Source organism: Bos indicus, chromosome 14, assembly GCF_029378745.1.
Source record: "Bos indicus isolate NIAB-ARS_2022 breed Sahiwal x Tharparkar chromosome 14, NIAB-ARS_B.indTharparkar_mat_pri_1.0, whole genome shotgun sequence".
Classification (NCBI taxonomy): Eukaryota; Metazoa; Chordata; class Mammalia; order Artiodactyla; family Bovidae; genus Bos; species Bos indicus.
The window spans coordinates 56,278,539-56,300,964 of NC_091773.1; the positions used below are offsets into that span (position 1 = coordinate 56,278,539).

Sequence of the window (22,426 nt, forward strand, 5' to 3'; positions counted from 1 at the left end):
AATAATGACATTCATAATTAACTTTTAAAAACTGCTCCTTGCTGATAGCCAGTTTTAACAACAAATCACATTAAAAAAAAATTCAGTATCTTTGTTCAAAATACACAATTATGTTTATAATGTACTGTTGGGATTAAGGCAAAAATTATAACTAATTTTTTATATTTAGAAAAGTGTCTCAATATGATCAACCAGTGTGATATATACCAGTGGAATAACTGTATCTAGAATTTATAAATCAGAAGCAAATTTAAATAAAAGCAACTTAAAGATATTAAAAATGTACGTGGCAGAAATTTATATCCCCTTTTCTCTATAAAAACACTGAACAGACTGAGATTAACATCCTACTGTGGAAATCTTTTTTGAGTAAAAAAGTCTAGATCTAGATTAGCAATTTGCCTGTGATTTACTATAACTATTAATATGCAGAAAAGAATGTCAAAATGTTAAATGTATCAAGCAATTCCTAATTTGCTACATTTTTGCCACTGTGTGCACAAAACTGTGGTAAACTGATATCTGACAATAACTTACCACTTCTACCAAAAACATCCTACCTACCACAATGACTTGCTGAAACAAATTAAATGAATTAAGTGAACATTCTAATTTTCAAATAGCTTCAAAACATATTAACATATTTATTTTCACTCACCCTAAATCTAAAATTTTCCTTCTAAATGTTCAACTGGAAAAAATAAACAATCATTTTGTAAGTAACTAGCTTCAAGATCAAAAGGAGCTTTGTAACACAAGACAAAAGGATATGCAGAACATAATTATCATTTCCCATAAAAAGAAATTACTTTTCAGATGTTGTTCTGTCTTTGTATCTCTTGACTTCTGGTGATTCTTCCAAGATTCTATCCAACAATATCTCAATAAACTCTTTAGAGACCCAAAACAAAGCAAAACTGAATGTGGCTATTATAAGATGAAGCAAATAATAAATTTAGTGATAGGTTAAAAATACAGTATAACCTATTTAAGAACTATCAAAATATTTCAAATACATCCAAAAAAGTAAAACTGATAAAGAAGTAGAAAAAAAAAGAGAATATATTTATATGGTTCTTAGAGGATAGAAAACCTGAAAGCAATATAAATTGATGTATCTAGCCATCTAAAAATATAAAGTTTCTATAAGTTAAAAAAATTAGTATTAGCTCATATCATTTATATAAAGAGCTCCTAAAAAAAGTGTAACCAATTTTCAGCTATTAAAATCTGCAAAGATTAAAAAGAACAACAGTACCCACTGTTGTTATGGGGACACTCTAATAACTCTGCTGTGAGAGTAAATTAATACTACCTTTCTAGTGAACACCTAGGAACAATTTATCAAAATCACTAAAAAACGCATATATCATTTAATCAAGTAATTCTACTTTGAGGAATTTAGCCCAAGGAAACAACTAAAAATAAAGACAACCATTACATGTATGTATAACTGAATCACTATGCTATATAGCTGAAACTAACACTGTAAATCAACTACACTTCAATTAAAAACAAAACAATGCTGAGTTTCCAATTTATGAATTTGGTATTATTTATGTGCTCTTTAATTTTTTTAATTAATGTTTTGTAGTTTTCAGCACACAATTTACATTAAAAAAATATATATGTTTCAAAGTGTTTTATGCTATTATGAATGCTTTCTTTTAATTTAAAACTACAACTGTTTGTTGCCAGTATTTACAAATATGATTTTTATATAAGTGATATCTTATCTGCAGGTTTACTATACTCATTAGTTCTAGTGACTTTTTTGTAGACTCTGTAGAATTTTCTAAATTGGCAATCATGTAATCTATAAATAACATTTTACTTCTTAAAAACAAATAGAATAAAATGAAGATAGTACAGCATTACTATATTTTACTAGGAAATTAGGAATACCAGGGTTAATTAATAAGATGGAATAATATTAAAATCACATTGTAGAATATTTTCTCTGATAAGGAATTTTTGATAATATATAACTAAGTGAAAATTGTAAGCTACAAAAGATAATTGTTTCTATTTCAAGGGATATTGAAGGGAAAATATCAAATATAAACTGTAGTTAATTTAGGATGATGCAATTACACATGATTTTTGTCTTTGTCTTTATTCTTTATTGGGTTTTCCAAATTTTCTGTATTAGGTACTTCTTTAAAGAAAAAATTTCCTTGATGCTTTGAAATTTCTGTAAATGGTTTTAATCACAAAATCTTCAAAAGGCACAAAAATATAAATAACTACCATCTGCTTTAGGAACAGATTAAAACCACTGTTAATTTTTTTTTTTACTGCACTCCAAAAATTCAGTTCATGTTATTTAAATGGTTATATATCACCACTGACTCAATGGACATGAATTTGAGCAAACTCTGGGAAATAGTGGAGGACAGAGGAGCCTGGCATGATGCAGTCCATGGGGTCTCAAAAGAGTCAGACGTGACTTACCAACTGAACTTATCAACAATATAAATGTTGACGTTAAAACAATGAAAAGTAGAAACATGACCATTTAACCAAATACACTACCACTCTTATATATATAAGAGAAATCTAAGTACATTTACATGAATGATCATATAAACATCCCCATATGTATACTTAACATGATTCAGGAAATAACTTCCAATTAAAAAACAAAGAACATCTGATAGCTAGCATGTATAACAGAAATGAAAAATGGTTCCCAGAATACAGTACACATTCATTAAATGACAGCTATTACTTTTATTTTGGCTCCCACTTTTATTAGAATTATACGTATAACTACCTTAACTCTTCCTTTTATATACACATATAGCCCTGAACAAAGGCAACAGACAAGTGTCTTCATTTGATTTTATTTCCTGTGTCAGCTATTTTGTACTATGAGAATGAGGTTAAGTATTCTAAGTATTCATGCACAATAAGAATATGCGCATGAGAATCTGATTCTATTCTCTCAAAAGGGATGAAAGAAACAATCTGATATACTTCAGACTCAGAACTAAGGGGGGAAAAAAAAAAACCTGCCTCCAGATAGAGGTTAGCATTAATGCTGTGATATTAGAAAACTTGCACTAAGACTGGGCTAATCCTCTCACACTGGGATTTCCTCCTGTCACTGCAGCAATAAAAAAAAAGCTAACAAAAACATTAAATATCCAATAAGCAAGTTCCTACAACATTCAACATTCTTGATTATTCTTGGTTTTTTACCCAGGCAACAGAACGCTTCTACTTTGGAAGAGTTGATTCTCTTCATGCTAAGGCTAATAAATGCATACAATTGACAGAATTTTTAAACAGCAGGGAGTATAATACTCTTTGTATATAAGAACAATTTAAATTCTAAAAATTCACAATTTTCATTCACTATAAATAACCTTAGCTCAGCAAATACATGCCTTTCTAATTTCAAAGAATGCCATCTGGATTTAAAAGAAAACTTACTTCCCAAATAAAAATAATTTAGCAAAACAGAACTGACCTACTTAAAACAATTCACATATTATAACCAACAAACTGTCAATTTGTTTTTTTATTTATTTTGTTAATTTGACACAATTCACATCTTCTCACCGATCCTTCGGAAACTACTATAACTCCTGAACTTACACAGTGATGAAAATTGCATTTCCTAGCAAAATTTTATGTGTTTAATGACTTACTCATGTTCATTGATATAAAGTTCTGCAAGTTCATGCCAGGCTTCTTGGTCTCCAACAAATCTGGTGAGAGTAAAGGGAAAAAAAAATAAATGTGTAGATATTCGGTAAATGAACAGCATGGAAGCAAAAAGGAAATCAAATGCAAATTCCATTTTAATTAAAAAAGATTTATCAGAATAACAAAACACAATCCTCTTGTAAGACACTCACTGTTCCAGATACTCATTCAGTTCCCGAATGGCCTCCACATTTTTCCCCTGGGCTTTTCGAATGGCAATCTTACGCTTTCTTGCAGCCTGTGGGTTGACATTAATAAAGGATTAGGCCTTCATGATTCCCTGGGTTTTTGTAAAGAAGGTAATTTGACTGTGCAAATTATTATCTCAATGCCAATGAAATTCCATTGTAGAACTACTGCTTAGTGGGAGTTTATAAACATACCCCATGACATCCCACTGGTGAGTTCAAACATTCCTCTAACAATCACATGTGCTTTACTTTTGATGTATACAATATATGCATCATTTCATTCAAATAAATAACCTTCCAGATTCTGATAATTACAAGCCAGCAGGGAATCTTAATCTTTATCCAGCCTAAAGTCCTTTACTCTGTCTCATTCATAAGATCTGTATCTTAAGAGATAGAGGGATAGTGGAGATTAGAAAATAATCTTACTGTGGCCACTTGAATGTCATTATACAAATATGGCCTCTAATAACTTTTTTCACAATTTTAAGAGAAAAATCTAGCTAAAAGTCTTTCAAAAAATAAAATGGGTTCTGAAAGAAATATTTTTTATAATACACCAAACATTTAAAACTTGCACCTTAAAGCTTTTCAAATATAAATAGAAAAATAAATGCCATTTATTTACACATTAATCAAACACATAATGAACATCTGTTGTTTGCCAGGTACTGTGCTAGACAGTGAAAATAAGAATAAAAAAAGGAACAGATAATTCCTTTTGGGAGTTAAGTCTGATAACAGAAAGATACATCAAATAAAAAGACAATGATAGAGGTACCTAGGATGTTGTGACAACATAGAAGAGATCCTAATATAGCCTGAGGGGAAGAGGTGGAAAGACACCAAAGAGGGTTCCAGATGTGATACCTGAACTGAAATACAAAATGCAAGTAGACATAAAGAAAGCAGAAGAGAAAACTATATGGAGGGAGGACATTGAATATTAGGAAGAACTCAGGAGCAAAGGCAGCATTGTGTATAATCAAGACTTTATGTTTGGGGCCACAGTGAACAATCAGAGACTGGAGGGTACTGTGTGAATTATTAAATTTACATCCCCTTTATCTCTGTTTAATGCAGAAGGCTAAAGAATAAAACACACTATAATTAGGGCTAAATTAGGCTTATTAATTATGAACATGACTGTCATTCTTTTAAATAACACACACTCCACAAGATACAGACAAGGAAAGTAAAATGAATGAAGCCTCCTTAGATCAAAAGAGCTATCTGTCCTGGGGTGGAAAGGTGGACTTTCTGAAAAACTGAAAGTAAAAAAACATCAGATAAAATTAATAAGAGACTTCCAATAAATAAAACCAAGAGCCATATTTATATTAATAGTGATAATAATATTTTGGTAATTAAAAAAACACATCTGTTAAAAATATATATCCTTGATTACATAGCTCATATTGAAGGCCTACCACAATGCCTGCCGCACAGTAAGCAATATTTTTTTAAATAATTTTACTATTTACAACAATGAAAGGACCATAATAAATACACTCAATTCATAAAGAATACAGAAGGAAAGTAAAAGTGAAGCTCTAAAAGTAACTTGCCCCAGTCCTTGGATCTTTGCCAATTAAAATGATTTTGAACAGATGCAGTGAAACCTGTTGAAAATACTGCATTCAAATTCCGTAAATAAGAGACAAAAAGTCAAACTACAAACATGAATAGGAACCAGTACTTCTATAGTCATAGTAAGAGATGTGGTATGAACTCTGTAATGGATACCATTATTCACAAATGAGTTTCATTTTTTAAAAAATACATCTAATACTAACTTTTTCTCAGTGATTTGACAACAGAATCATGTCTCTCCTGTTGAACACACACCAAAGTTTTAGGACAGCAGCATTTTGTCGAATACTGTTTACAAAGCATTACTAGTGTTTCATAGATAATTAATATTTTTAAATGCCTTTAAAACAAAATAAAAAACCCTTTCATAAACGGAAAACAGAGGTTTAAACAACCTAAATGCATCAAGAGAGGAAAGATGAGAAGTAGGGATCTCAAATTTCTCATTACCATTCTAGATTCATTGATTAGAGTTCCTGAAAAAAACTGAGATATTACAAATTAATTTGTTACTATTATTTTGAACAGATATTGGTAGTAGGTGGAATAATACAATTTTAAAATAATGTAAGACAAAAAAAATTGGTATTAACTTTTTAATAGTCTATTTTAAAAACTAAAGAGTTTTCCACCTTATAAACACCTCAGTGAAGTACAAGCAAAGATTTAAAATATAAGGTTTTATTAATCAATTTGGGAAACATGCTCCCAAATCTCTACTATATAAGCAATATATTGCTAAACCACTCTAAACCTAAAATACAGTATTCTATCTCCTAGTATTCTAAGGTTAAAAGCAAACTTCTAAGTAGTAACTATTCAACTATGTAAAATCAGTCTTCTTAAATGAAACTACACATGACAGTTTAAAGAAAAACCTACATGGCAATCAGCATCATACAGGCAACAATATATCATTAATTCACACACAATAGTCCTTCTACAGAAAAATAATATAACATTTTGGAAAACAAAAAACTTCACTTATCAAGATCATTTAAAAAGACTACTAAGCAGGGATTTCACTTCCAGCCAAGATGGAGTAACGGGGAGCAGTTTTATCCTCTTGCCTGAAAATGCCAACTGTAACTATATATAAATATATATGTAACAACTATTTTTAAGGCAGAGGACAAAAGGCAAAAAAAAAAAGAGAGAGAGATTCCTGACAGGCAGAAACGAACAAGGTGAGCCTTATTTTTATTGCCCTGGTTCAACTGCTTTGAGAGTTTCAAGGGTGCTGTGCAAGAAAAGAAAACCAGGTTGAGCCCAGACGAATCCATGAGTTCAGAAAGCACTCAAGAGTCCAAGAAGATCAACACGCTAGAGTTCATGGGGCAGAGTACAAGAAAAGAAAGAAAAATATATAAGACTCTAAAGAGATTTCCTTTGAATCTCAAGGGTTCCCCTTAAGTACTCAGTACTTATGTACTGATGGGCGCATGTTTACGAGAATACTGATCCCCTGGAGTAGTGATTAGTACTGATCAGTACTGATCAGTGCATGTGTACGAGGAAACTTCAAATGCCAAGAAAATATCTAAGAGAAACATTTAGTGGGAAAAGTGCCCCAGAGCTCACACAAGGCTGGGAACAGTGTCTTTCTACCAGCCAGACTGGAAAATGCCATGATTCCTGCTGCTGCTGCTGCTGTCACTTCAGTCGTGTCCGACTCTGTGTGACCCCACAGACGTCAGCCCATCAGGCTCTCCTGCCCCTGGGATTCTCCAGGCAAGAACACTGGAGTGGGTTGCCATTTCCTTCTCCAATGCATGAAAGTGAAAAAGTGAAAGTGAAGTCGCTCAGTCGTGTCCGACTCTTAGCGACCCCATGGACTGCAGCCTACCAGGCTCCTCCATCCATGGGATTTTCCAGGCAAGAGTACTGGAGTGGGGTGCCATTGCCTTCTCCGCCATGATTCCTAGGACAGTGGATAGAGTACTAAGATAGACCTATTGGGGAATAATTAGTCCCAGGATAAACAATGTTCTGGGCCTGTCTCACAAAGACCCAAAAGGATAAAATTGTTTGTAATTTAATTATGTACTACAAGAAACAATATTTACATATATTCATATATATATGAATATAAAAATCAGAAGGGGCAAAGAAAACTTTAGACGATGATTCTGTTCACTATCTTAATTGTGGTAATGGTTTCACAGGTGTATATAATTGTCAAAATTTATTAAATTATACACTTTAAATATGTGCAGTCTACTCTACATAAATTATATGCCAAAATAGTTTAAATAATAGCATTAGACTAAACACTGAGTCTTAAGTGCTTATCAATTTCCATTTATATTTCTTTCTCACATCTTATGAAATATGCCAATGTTTTGAATTCTTCTGAATTTCTTCTTTAGATCGATCTTTAAGTCAAAAATGAAAAGTGCTCCACATTTTACAAGATATTTTAATAATGGAGCCAGGATTTCTATTATAAAATATGAAACGCCAAAAAGTTCTTATGATCATAAATTTGTTACATACCTCTGTACCATTATCTACTATGCTGCTGCTGCTAAGTCTCTTCAGTCGTGTCCAACTCTGTGTGACCCCATGGACGGCAGCCCACCAGGCTCCCCCATCCCTGGGATTCTCCAGGAAAGAACACTGGAGTGGGTTGCCATTTCCTTCTCCAATGTATGAAAGTGAAAAGTGAAAGTGAAGTCGCTCAGTCGTGTCCGACTCTTCGCGACTCCATGTACTGAAGCCTACCAGGCTCCTCCGCCCATGGGATTTTCCAGGCAAGAGTACTGGACTGGGGTGCCATTGCCTTCTCCAATTATCTACTATAGTTAGCTATCAATTTTTTCCTGAAAGACATGTTACATCTTCAAAAAAAAAAAAAAAATAGGCCACACAGGATGAGAACCTAGAAAAGGATTAAAGGACTAAGGTCTACCAGTAAGTACAATGCAGAGCAACCCCTTCCCCAGATGCTGAGACCCAGAAAGACCACTGGCCAACAGAGGGAAAGGAGAATTCCAGGTTCTTTTGCTTCCAAGGCTTATGCCATGACCCTGGGAAATATGGCCTTCTAAAAGCATCTTCAAGCTTGGCACAGAGGCAATTATATCTAATTCCAAAATAAGGGGCATGGCATAAGCCTTAGAGGCAGTGGTCTTTCTGGATCTCAACATCTGGGGTAGAGGGAGTTCTAGTTTGTAATTTACCAGTAAGCCATCTTAGATCCCCATAATCTCTAGCCTAAGACAGAACCGTCTCCAAATTACATAATTCATCTCTTTTAACCCCTTTCAAACCATCTCCCACATTACTGGCAGTTATCTTTAAAACAAAAAATCTGGTGGTACTTTGCCAATCAAATTTGACTTCACTCCCCATTTTCTAAGAATTAAAATTCTGTTATACTCAATATCATGTAATAACCTATAAAGGAATAATCTACAAAAAAACTCAACTTACTATTCTGATACCTGAAACAAAAAGAACATTGCAAATCAACCACAATTAAAACAAGAAGAAATCAAAAAGAGAAATAAAAACTTAATTGATAATGCAGAAAAAAAAATTCTTAAGTGTAACACCAGGTTGTTCACAAATGTTGAACTTCTTGTACTGCCAATCACTCAGGACAATGAGCCAACCAAAAGGTATAAAATATTGCCCCTTAAAGCCCTAGTCTTCCTCAGTGGTGAATCAGTGGTGAAGAAGGGGTAGGTTAAACTTATGCAGAGTGCTAGAACCATGCTGTCTTCAATAAGACTAGAAATGAAATTTCATGAAATAACTGCATTAAAGAAGGCAGTTCAAAAAGAGAAATAAAAATGGCCTTTTAAGCATATTAAAAGATACTCAGAATCTCTCATATGCAAATTATATATTTAACTAATTACACTGAAAGTGAAAGTGAAGACGCTCAGTCGTGTCCGATTCTTTGCGACCCCACAGACTGTAGCCCACCAGGCTCCCCAGTCCATGGAATTTTCCAGGCAAGAGTACTGAAGTGGGTTGCCATTTCCTTCTCCAGGGGATCTTCCCAACCCAGGATCGAACCCGGGTCTCCCGCACTGCAGGTAGACACTTTACTGTCTGAGCCACCATTGGCAAAAATTAAAAATGAAAAAAGGTGATAATACACCATGTGGGAGGATACTGGGAAAGAAGCACTCTCATATACCATGTAAGTGAGTATAGATAACTAAAAAGCTTTTGTGGAGGGAAATTAGGCAGTATCTGTTAACTTTTAAGATACATGGACCTCCTGACTCAGATTTCACTTCTAGGAATCTATTCTACAAATGACACGCACTTCAACACTGCTTCTGGGAGGAATGCATCAGATACCAAAGGGACTTAATTAGTTCAAGAAAGTTTTTCATCAAAATAAGGATTATACATCCTTATACTACAATGCTATGCAGCAACTTAAAGGATGAGATAAAGGATGTGCTAACATAGATGACTTAGGTAGAGTTTGGGGCTTCCCAGGGAGCTCGAGGATAAAGAATCCACCTACCAATGCAGGAGACCCAATAGACACAGTTTAGCAGGGGTGGGAGGGAGGGAAGGGAAGGATTAAAAAAAAAAAAAAGAAGAAGAGACACAGGTTCAATCCCGGGTTGGGAAGATCCCCTGGAAAAGCAAAGGGCAACCCACTCTAATATTCTTGCCTGAAAAATGCTATGGACAGAGGAGTTGGACACAACTGAACACTTTTACGTAAAAGGTAGAGTATGTCACCATCTGCATTTCCAACCATTCTCCCTATTAAAAGGGACACACACACATACACACACATGCATACAGACCTATTTGTGTGTGCATGAGAAAAAATTTCTGGAAAAATTCTTAAGAAACATTTGCCTAAGTGAAGGAGGGCATGAGATCTGGGATCGGAGGACTTATTTTTCAACATATATGCTAGTATTGTTTGTAATTTTTAATATGCATACATATTACTTTTTTCAAAAGAGCGTTTCACAATTTTTAAAAAATAGATGAGATGACCCATTTTAGCAACCTCCCTAAATCTGAAACTTCCACTTCAATCACTTTTTTCTTTTCTCCCAAGGTAAGTCTTGTACTTTAATAACCCTAAGGCTTACTTGTTACATAATGGAATATGATGTCTTTCCCCAGCCCGTCATCTGTCTTAATTAAGCCATGCTCAACCATCAAGGCCTACAAGGCTCAGAAATACTGCAGCAAATCACCAAAGAATCAGGATTTAGTAAGTCTATTTCAAGGTCTATTATCTGTTAAGTATATCATGCTATCTCTCTAAACCAAAGTCAAGGATAATGTCTAAATCATCCTTCTGGTCTCTATACCAAGCACAAAGCAAGCACTCAACAAATATTTTTTGAAATAATAGTGAATGCATATGAGAGGGAAAGAGAGCTCCTTAAAACTTTAATGAATAACCTCATTTTTATACTGGATATCCAGGAATGCAGGAGCACAAGATCGATGAAAGAGTCATAAAGTCAGTGTTAAACAATCCAAAACCCTGCAGTATAAAAGCTTGAATTTTAACTATGGATATAACCATGAAACTTCTACACAGTAACATTACTGTTTCAGTTCAGTTTAGTCACTCAGTCGGATCTGACTCTTTGTGACCCCATGGACTGCAGCATGTTAGGCCTCCCTGTCCATAGTCAACTCCCGGATTTTACTCAAACTCATGTCCATTGAGTCGGTGATGTCATTCAGCCATCTCATCCTCTGTCGTCCCCTTCTCCTCCTACCTTCAATCTTTCCCAACATCAGGATCTTTTCAAATGAGTCAGTTCTTTGTATCAGGGGTCCAAAGTATTAGAGTTTCAGCTTCAGCATCAATCCTTCCAATGAATACTGGAATACTGGAATAAAGGAAATCAGTCCTGATTTTCAGGAAAAATCAGGAAAATCACCCTGATTTTCCTCGGATGGACTAGTTGGATCTCATTGCAGTCCAAGGGACTCTCAAGAGTCTTCTCCAATACCACAGTTCAAAAGCATCAATTCTGTAGGAGTTGCTTGTATATTTTTGAGATTAGTTGTCTTTCAGTTGCTTCATTTGCTATTATTTTCTCCCATTCTGAAGGCTGTCTTTTCACCTTGCTAATAGTTTCCTTTGATGTGCAGAAGCTTTTAAAGTTAATCAGGTCCCATTTGTTTATTTTTGATTTTATTTCCAATATTCTGGGAGGTGGGTCATAGAGGATCCTGCTGTGATGTATGTCAGAGAGTGTTTTGCCTATGTTCTCCTCTAGGAGTTTTATAGTTTCTGGTCTTATGTTTAGATCTTTAATCCATTTTGAGTTTATTTTTGTGTATGGTGTTAGAAAGTGGTCTAGTTTCATTCTTTTACAAGTGGTTGACCAGATTTCCCAGCACCACTTGTTAAAGAGATTGTCTTTAATCCATTGTATATTCTTGCCTCCTTTGTCAAAGATAAGGTGTCCATATGTGCGTGGATTTACCTCTGGGCTTTCTATTTTATTCCATTGATCTATATTTCTGTCTTTGTGCCAGTACCATACTGTCTTGATAACTGTGGCTTTGTAGTAGAGCCTGATTCATCGCAGCACTGTTTATAATAGCCAGGACATGGAAGCAACCTAGATGTCCATCAGCAGATGAATGGATAAAAAAGCTATGGTACATATACACAATGGAGTATTACTCAGCCATTAAAAAGAATACATTTGAATCAGTTCTAATGAGGTGGATGAAACTGGAGCCTATTATACAGAGTGAAGTAAGCCAGAAGGAAAAACATAAATACAGTATACTAATGCATATATATGGAATTTAGAAAGATGGTAACAATAACCCGGTGTACGAGACAGCAAAAGAGACACTGATATATATAACAGTCTTATGGACTCTGTGGGAGAGGGAGAGGGTAGGAAGATTTGGGAGAATGATATTGAAACATGTAAAATATCATGTAAGAAACGAGTTGCCAGTCCAGGTTCGATACACGATACTGGATGCTTGGGGCTAGTGCACTGGGACGACCCAGAGGGATGGTATGGGGAGGGAGGAGGGAGGAGGGTTCAGGATGGGGAACACATGTATACCTGTGGCAGATTCATTTTGATATTTGGCAAAACTAATACAATTATGTAAAGTTTAAAAATAAAATAAAATTTAAAAAAAAAAAAGCATCAATTCTTCGGCGCTCAGCTTTCTTTATAGTCCAACTCTCACATCCATACCTGACTACTGGAAAAACCAGAGCTTTGACTATACGGACCTTTGTCAGCAAAGTAATGTATCTGTGTTTTAATATGCTTTTTAGGTTGTTCATAACCTTTTTTCCAAGGAGCAAGAGTCTTTTAATTTCATGGCTGCAATCACCATCTGCAGTGATTTTGGAGCCCAAGAACATAAAGTCTGTCACTGTTTCCACTGTTTCCCCATCTATTTGTCATAAAGTGATGGAACCGGATACCATGATCTTAGTTTTCTAAATGCTGAGCTTTAAGCCAACTTTTTCACTCTCCTCTTTCACTTTCATCAAGAGGATCTTTATTTCCTCTTCACTTTCTGCCATAAGGGTGGTGTCATCTGCATATCTGAGGTTACCGATATTTCTCCCAGCGTTGATTCCAGCTTGTGCTTCATCCAGCCCAGCTTTTCTCATGATGTACTTTGCGTATAAGTTAAATAAGCAGGGTGACAATATACAGCCTTGAAGTTTTCCTTTCCTTATCTTGAACCAGTCTGTTGTTCCATGTCCAGTTCTAACTGTTGCTTCCTGACCAGCATACAGGTTTCTCAAGAGGCAGGTCAGGTGGTCTGGTAGTCCCCTCTCCTTAAAAATTTTCCAGAGTTTGTTGTGATTCACACAGTCAAAGGCTTTGGCATAGTCAATAAAGCAGAAGTTGACGTTTTTCTGGAACTCTCTTGCTTTTTTGATGATCCAAGGGATGTTGGCAATTTGATCTCTGCTTCCTCTGCCTTTTCTAAATCCAGCTTCAACATCTGGAAGTTCACGGTTCACATACTGCTGAAGCCTGGCTTCAGAGAATTTTGAAGAGAATTTTGGAGAATTTTGAGCATTACTTTACTAGAGTGTGAGATGAGTGCAATTGTGTGGTAGTTTGAGCATTCTTTGGCATTGCCTTTCTTTAGGATTGGAATGAAAACGGACCTTTTCCATTCCTGTGGTCAATGCTGAGTTTTCCCAATTTGCTGGCATATTGAATGCTGCACTTTCAGAGCTTCATCTTTTAGGATCTGAAATAGCTCCACTGGAATTCCATCACCTCCACTAGCTTTGTTTATAGTGATGCTTCCTAAGGCCCATTTGATTTCACACTCCAGGATGTCTGGCTCTAGGTGAGTGATCACACCATTGTGATTATCTGGGTTGTGAAGATCTTTTTTGTATAATTCTTCTGTGTATTCTTGCCACCTATTCTTAATATCTTCTGCTTCTGTTAGGTCCATACCGTTTCTGTCCTTTATTGTGCCAATCTTTGCATAAAAAAGTTCCCTTTGTATCTCTAATTTTCTTGAAGAGATCTCTAGTCTTTCCCATTCTGTTGTTTTCCTCTATTTCTTTGCATTGATCACTCAGGAAGGCTTTCTTATCTCTCCTTGCTATTCCTTGGAACTCTGCACTCAAATGGGTATATCTTTCCTTTTTTCCTTTGCCTTTTGCTTCTCTTCTATTCACAGATATTTGTAAGGCCTCCTCAGACAACCATTTTGCCTTTTTGCATTTCTTTTCCTTGGGGATGGTCTTGATCCCTGCCTCCTGTACAATGTCATGAACCTCCATCCATAGTTCTTCAGGCACTCTGTCTGTACTGTTTAATGTAAGTAAAGTCTTCCCCTACCAGACTTTATTAGTTCTAGGTCTTATATGGCTTTGTTTTTCTCCCTTAATGTCTACCACAGTGCTTTCTATGGATATGGTAACAGAAATACTGTCTTTATTTTTAGTAACACCAACCCTTTGGTGGCTCCTGACAGATATTCAAATAAATATTTCTAGAAGGACAGAAGGGACTGAGAGAAGATTAGATAAAAATAACATTTGATGAAAGAATAATACATCTAACAAAGCTGAATTCAGTCACTTTGTTCTAAAATGTTTACCTAACAACCAAATGATTTAGTTACTACCCCCTCAGATAATCTATGAGGGGAGCCAAGTCATAAAACATGGTAAGTACTACAAAGACAGGATAATATTTAGTTACATATTGTCTTAGACCCTGTAGTGAAGTAATTTCTTTAAAATATGTCCAACTTAAACTGACACAGAAATATTTGACTTCTAATTCTAAAAAATACATTACAAACTACCGATTTTTAAACTAGCATGAGAAAATTACATGAAACAAGTTTTTCAGAAATCTGGTATCATATTTTCAATATATGCCTGCAAAAAAAAAAATGAATACCTTTAAAACTGGTGAAATCTTACAGCTCAAATAAGTACATGAGAAAATCTTCAGGGAACGAAAAATGGTGCTTTTTATAAGGGATTATTTTATTAAAACAGAGAGCAACGTATTAGGATAAATAAAATTAAAAGATTATTAAATTTTTTCAATTTCAACTTTTTAGATATTTGGAATATCTAAATTAACTGCTTTTTAATAACACATAGGCTTGCAGCTGTCAAAACTTCTCTCTGAATTTCTATATTCTGAGAATCCTTACCATTTAAATATCTACATAACACCTAGGAAGTTACCAGAGAAAATTTCCCTAGGGTGGGATTATATTAAAAGAAATAATCTAAGCCATTATACCAATAAACTAAAATGTTCTCAATATTAAAAAAAAATTTTTTTCACCAGGATATTTTTATAACAGGTCATACTACCAAAAAGCCTTTCATTAATTAATTCCATACATTAATTACTGAGATGACATCTTTCATTCTTCAATAAGAGAACTAAAATATAACTACCCAAACAAGACAAGTTAGTATTTAATAAACTTGAAAATATTACAGAAACTATAAGTTCTGACAAGTGTTTGTTCTTATAAGCACATAAAATTTATTCTATCTAAATTTCAACTAGCTGCTTTCTAATAAGAGATCTTGTAAGTCAGATTTAACTGAAGAGTTAAAACCTACTTTTTTTCAAGTGACCCATCATGAGATATTTCAAATAACAAAATAAAATGTTTCCATGTGTATTTTTCCATTATTTCTAAAATAATTTCACTTCTTAACACAGAATTAACTGATCTTTAGGACAACCAGCTAACTTACAGTGTTAGTTGGGTCTTCTTGTAAAATTCGATCATATAGCTGAATAGCATCATCGTATCTATTTAAAAAGAAAAAGAAATATTAAGAATCATTACCTTAAAATTTAATGACAAATAGTAAATACAGAAAAGATTAACCTGGGAAGACTTTATATGTATTTACAATTACTACTAAGCATCTTCTGATCTTCACATAACAGTAAGTTTGATACAATGTCATTTTCTAAGCAAAAAAAAAAAATCGTAAATAAAATATTTATAGAAAAACTTACTTCAAAAACATACTGATTCGACTTGGTCTAAATACAAAGGTAAAAACTACAGCTCAAAGAGATACCTCTGTGGTCCTAGTTACACCTAGAATTACAGCAAATAAATTATTTTTTAAGTTTAATTTTAACAAATATTTTCACAAGGAAATGATCTAAGTATTTTCTAAGTCATGTCTGATTCTTTCGTGACCCCATGGACTGTAGACTGCCAGGCTCCTCTGTCCATGGGATTTCCCAGTCAAGAATATTGGAGTGGGTTGCCATTTCCTTCTGCAGGGGATCTTCCCAACCCAAGGATCACACTAATGCTTCACATGGGGGATTCTTTACTACTGAGCCACCCGAGAAGCCCCAATCTAAGTGTTAATTCTCCTCTAATAAATATTTATGAGAGTTTTTCTTAGTTGAGCTGGTAAAGTTAAATTCATTAAGCACCTATTAAGGAATTCCCTGGTGGCTCAGTCGGTAAAGAATCTGCCTGCCGTGCAGAAGACCTGGGTTGGATCCCTGGGTGGGGAAGATCCCCTGGAGAAGGAAATGGCAACCCACTCTGGTCTTGCCTGGAAAATCCCACACACATGGACAGAGGAGCCCGGTGGGCTATAGCCCATGGGATCGAAAGATTGGACATGATTTAGTGACTAAACCAAGTATGTACACATAATATACTCTGCTGGGTTACAACCTCATATCAGTTCAGTTCAGTTCAGTCATTCAGTCATTTCCAACTCTTTGCGACCCCATGGGCTGCAGCATGCCAGACTTCCCTGTCCATCACCAACTCCTGAAGATTGATCAAACTCATGCCCATCAAGTCACTGATGCCATCCAACCATCTCATCCTCTGTTGTCCCCTTCTCCTGCCTTCAGTCTTTCCCAGGATCAGGGTCTTTTCCAATGAGTCAGTTCTTCACATTAGGTGGCCTAAGTATTGGAGCTTCAGCTTCAGCATCAGTCTTTCCAATGAATATTTAGGACTGATATCTTTTAAGATTGACTGGTTTGATCTCCTTGCAGTCTAGGGACTCTCGAGTCTTTTCCAACACCATAGTTCACAATCTCACATGGGAAACAAATTTATCAAATGAAAAAATAATCAAATATGACAGGATAAAACTAAGAAGCCAAGATTAACATTGTATGATAGTGAATGAAAAGGAGTGATACATCATATACCACATAAAGCACTTTATCTAACAATACACTCCTATATATGGTAATCTTATTTGGAGTACAAGGATATAGCTAAGTGATTCTGAAATTCCTTCTTAATCATATCCATAACCCCCAACTCCCTTCCAATCAATTTCTTCACTTCCAAATAGAGATCTTTAGAGAAAGCAAAAATCTATGTTTAAAAATTTTATAGCAGTGTTTATAAAACTAGGGACAGAAGATATACTCTTGTGATCTATTCTTAAGGTCTCTATGATAATTTTTTAAGTTTTTCTCTTAATGATACTCAAGACATAGAATATTCTATATCATCACATGACACGTCCTTTAATCGAACATTGCCCCAGAATTTTAATGATCAAGCCTGTATTTGTCATTACAGTCATGCCAACAGATGAGAATATTTTAACTAATGGTAGCAGACTACTGAGAAAATTAAAAGCAGACTTAATTTGTAAATATGATTATACCATGCAAAGGCCAAACAGCATCACTACATCCTAAGTTAATCAGAGTTAGCAATAGCTTAGAAAAAGAATATCACTTTGGAAATCAAATACATGATAATATTTGATAATAGGTATGCTAGCCTCACAAGAATCTGCAACTACAGAAACAGAAAATAAAATCATTAAATAATAATAAAACAAAACAATAAAGTATATAAACAAGGGCAAAAATTAATGCTAAAAAGCACTGGTTCTCACAAGACAAAGTACATGAGAATCACCTGGGGATCTTTTCCCAGGTATATAACCTTTGGGAAAAATACTGGAAATGACAGAGGAAAATAGGAAACCATTCATTTCATTAATACAATGATACTAATAATCTGAATTCTTAGGATTTTCTAGTCTTTTTGGTATTTTATTAGAAAACTTACATTGTCTTTACAGTTTGAAAACTATATACATAAGGCATTAAGATGTTCAAGCTGGTTTTAGAAAAGGCAGAGGAACCAGAGATCAAATTGCCAACAACTGCTGGATCATCGAAAAGCAAAAGAGTTCCAGAAAAACATCTATTTCTGCTTTCTTAACTATGCCAAAGCCTTTGACTGTGTGGATCACAAAAAACTGTGGAAAATTCTGAAAGAGATGGGAATACCAGACCACCTGACCTGCCTCTTGAGAAACCTGTATGCAGGTCAGCAAGCAACAGTTAGAACTGGACATGGAACAACAGACTGGTTCCAAACAGGAAAAGGAGTACGTCAAGGCTGTATATTGTCACCCTGCTTATTTAACTTATATGCAGAGTGCATCATGAGAAACGCTGGACTGGATGAAGCACAAGCTGGAATCAAGATTGCCGGAAGAAATATCAATAACCTCAGATATGCAGATGACACCACCCTTATGGCAGAAAGTGAAGAGGAACTCAAAAGCCTCTTGATGAAAGTGAAAGAGGAGAGTGAAAAAGTTGGCTTAAAGCTCAACATTCAGAAAACGAAGATCATGGCATCTGGTCCCATCACTTCATGGGAAATAGATAGGGAAACAGTGGAAACAGTGTCAGACTTTATTTTTTTGGGCCCCAAAATCACTGCAGATGGTGACTGCAGCCATGAAATTAAAAGACACTTACTCCTTGGAAGAAAAGTTATGACCAACCTAGATAGCATATTCAAAAGCAGAGACATTACTTTGCCAACAAAGGTCCATCTAGTCAAGGATATGGTTTTTCCAGTGGTCACGTATGGATGTGAGAGTTGGACTGTGAAGAAGGCTGAGCGCCAAAGAATTGATGCTTTTGAACTGTGGTGTTGGAAAAGACTCTTGAGAGTCCCTTGGACTGCAAGGAGATCCAACCAGTCCATTCTGAAGGAGATCAGCCCTGGGATTTCTTTGGAGGGAATGATGCTAAAGCTGAAACTCCAGTACTTTGGCCACCTCATGCGAAGAGCTGACTCATTGGAAAAGACTTTGATGCTGGGAGGGATTGGGGGCAGGAGGAGAAGGGGGCGACAGAGGATGAGATGGCTGGATGGCACCACTGACTCAATGGGCATGAGTCTGAGTGAACTCCAGGAGTTGGTGATGGACAGGGAGGCCTGGCGTGCTGTGATTCATGGTGTTGCAAAGAGTTGGACATGACTGAGCGACTGAACTGAACTGAACCTGCAATACTATTTTATTTGATTCATCCATGCCCTTTGCTTAGAAGATCCAAAGATAGTAAAATACACATAGATAAAACAGATAAGCCAAAAGCAAAGGAATAAAAGGGTTAAGAAAAACTGTATCAATAAATCTTGCAAGAAAAAAATACAAGTGAAATACAAGTAAACCCTGTCTCACCTAAAGCACCAAGTTATAAAGGTAAGAAACAACAATCTGACTATAAAATGAATATAAAAACTTAAGAGACTCAGAACAGACAAAATAAGCTTTAAAAAAAAAAGGACAAAGTTGAAGGACACACTTTCCAATTTTAGAACTACTACAAAGCTACAATATAATTATTGGATTCAATACAGTGTGGTATATAATAAACATATATATTGATGGAACAGAACTCAAAGCCCAGAAATAAACAATCACATAATTAACACTCAACTGATGTAATTGCCCAAGACAATTCAATGGGGAATGTAGTTTTTTCTGGTGCTAGGACAACCAGATATCTACAAAAGAAAGAATAAAGTTGGCATCTGCTTCATATCATAAAAAATATTAACTCAAAATGTGTCAATGATCACAACGTAAAAACCCAAACTATAAAACACTTAGAAGAAAATAGGTATAATTTTTGTGACCTTGAATTAGACAATGGTTTCTAGAAATAACACCCAAATGATAAGCAACAAAAGAAAAAGTGAACTTAACTTTTAAAAAATCAAAACATTTTGTAATCAAAGGACATCACTGAACAAGTGACAGACAAGCCATGTAATGCAAGAAAATTTTTGCAAATCAAATATATGTGATAAAAGACCTGTATCTAGACTATATATAAAGAACTCTTACAACTAAATAATAAAAAGACATAAATTAATCCAATTTAAAAACAGAAAATGTGAACAGACATTTCTCCAAAGAACATATATAAATGTCCAACAACTGCATGAAAAGATACTCAGATTTCTGGTTCCTGGTCTGGCACATAAAGACTGGAAATCATCACTCCTATACTCACAAGAAAAAGCTAAACATAATAAACCAACTACTCTTAGATCCATCAGACAACTAAACTTACAGGGAAAGCCACTGCATCCACAACTGCCAGACAGGTGAAGACAATTAACGCTTATGCCATCAAAAGCTGTTACAACTAACAAATTCAGTGAAATTGCAGGATACAAAATCAATATACAAAAATCTGTTGTTTCAATACACTAATAATCTTATCGGAAAGAGAAATTAAGAAAACAATCCCATTTATAACTGCATAAAAATGAATAAAATACCTAGAAATAATTTAATCAGAATTGAAAGCCCTATATATTGCAAATTTAAGATACTGATGAAAGAAACTGATACAAATAAATGAGGCACAAATAAATGAGATGATATCTCATGCTCAAGAATTGGAAAAATTAATATTGGTAAAATATCCACAGTACCCAAAGAAATCTATAGATTCTGTGCAATTCTTAATATTCCAATGGCATTTCACAAAGAAATAGAACAAAACAATCCTAAAATTTGTATAGAATCACAAAAGATCTCAAATAGCCAAAGCAATCATGAGCAAGAAAAACAAAGATGAAGGGATCAAGCTCTCTGATTTCAGACTACATTACAAAACTATAGTAATCAAAACAATATGGTACTGACAAACAGACACATAGATCAATGGGACAGAACAGAGAGCCCACACATATATGGTCAATTAGTTTACAACAAAGGAGCTAAGAATATAAAATAGGAAAAAAACACTCTCTTCAATAAATGATGTTGGAAAACTAGACAGCTGAGTGAAACTGGATCTCTGTCTTTATACCACATAGAAAAACTCAAACTGGATTAAAGAGCTGAACAGAAGATCCAAAACCATAAACCCCCAGAAGAAAACATAAATAGTAAGCTCCCTGACATCAGTATTGGTGATTTTTTGAATTTTACACAAAAAGCAAAGTCAACAAAAGCAAAAATAAACAAGTGGGACTACATCAAACTAAAAAGCTTCTGCACAGCAAAGGAAAACATCGACACAATGAAAAGGCAACCTATGGAATGGGAGAAAACATTTGCAAATCATATCTAATAAGAGGTTAATCGCCAAAATATTATAAGAACTTATATAATTCAACAGCAAAAATAAAACAAGCAATCTAAGTAAAAAGGAGCACAGGAATTGAATATACATTTTCCTAAAGAAGACACACAAATACATGAAAAGGTACTCAACATCAGTAATCAGGGAAGTGAAAATTAAAATCACAATGTTATATCATCTCATACCTGTTAGAATGACTATTATCAAAAAGACAAAACACACCAAGTCTTGGCAAGGATGTGGAAAAAAGGGAACTGGACTGTAGACGGAATGTAAATTGACACAGTCACTATGGAAAACAATATAAAGGTTCCTCAAAAAATTAACATAGAACTACCATTTGATAAAGTCAATTCCAATTTAGGGTATTCACTCAAAGGAAATAAAATCACTAACTTGAAAAGATATCTGAAGCCCCATGTTCACTGAAGCATTATTTACACTAGCCAAGGCATGGAAATAACAGAAGTGTTTATCAACAGATAAATAGATAAAGAAGTTTGACCCCTGAACAATACAGAGATCAGGAAAGCCTACATCACAGTTGAAATTCCATAAGTAATACATAATAACTTAAACGTAGGTTTAAAAACCAAATCTCCCTCAGGTTGAAATTCCGTATATATATATAACTTAGAATAGGCCCTCCATATACTTGGTCCTTCCTTATTCAAGATTCTACATACAGATTCAACAACTACAGACTGTGCAGCACTGTAATATTTACTATCAATAAAAAATTATGTGTTAAGTGGATCCACATGATTCAAACCCATGCTGTTCAAAGATTAACTGTATATATTAATACAATATAATATTAGCCATAAAAAGGAAAGAAATTCTGCCATTTATGACAACCTGGATGAACCTTAAGGGCGTTATGCTAAGTGTAGTAAGTCAAACCAAGAAAGATACTGTGTGATCTCACCTACATATAGAATCAAAGAGAACATGAACTCATAGATACATAGAACAGATTAGTGGTTGTCAGAGGAGGGGATGGGGAGTGGGAGAAATGGGTGAAGGTGGTCAAAAGGTACAAACTTCCAGTTATAA

At 34.8% G+C, this 22,426-nt stretch overlaps 1 protein-coding gene across 1 annotated transcript in view; it reads right to left on the reverse strand.

Annotated features, from left to right (window-relative positions):
• EMC2 (ER membrane protein complex subunit 2) overlaps nt 1–22,426 on the reverse strand; it is a 52,115-nt gene that overhangs the window by 17,824 nt on the left and 11,865 nt on the right. Inside the window, exons 5-7 of the mRNA XM_019973924.2 lie at nt 15,703–15,760; nt 3,867–3,952; nt 3,657–3,716 (exon numbers count right to left, since the gene is read on the reverse strand). Coding sequence (XP_019829483.2) covers nt 3,657–3,716; nt 3,867–3,952; nt 15,703–15,760 — 204 coding nt within the window. The remainder of the gene's footprint in view (nt 1–3,656; nt 3,717–3,866; nt 3,953–15,702; nt 15,761–22,426) is intronic.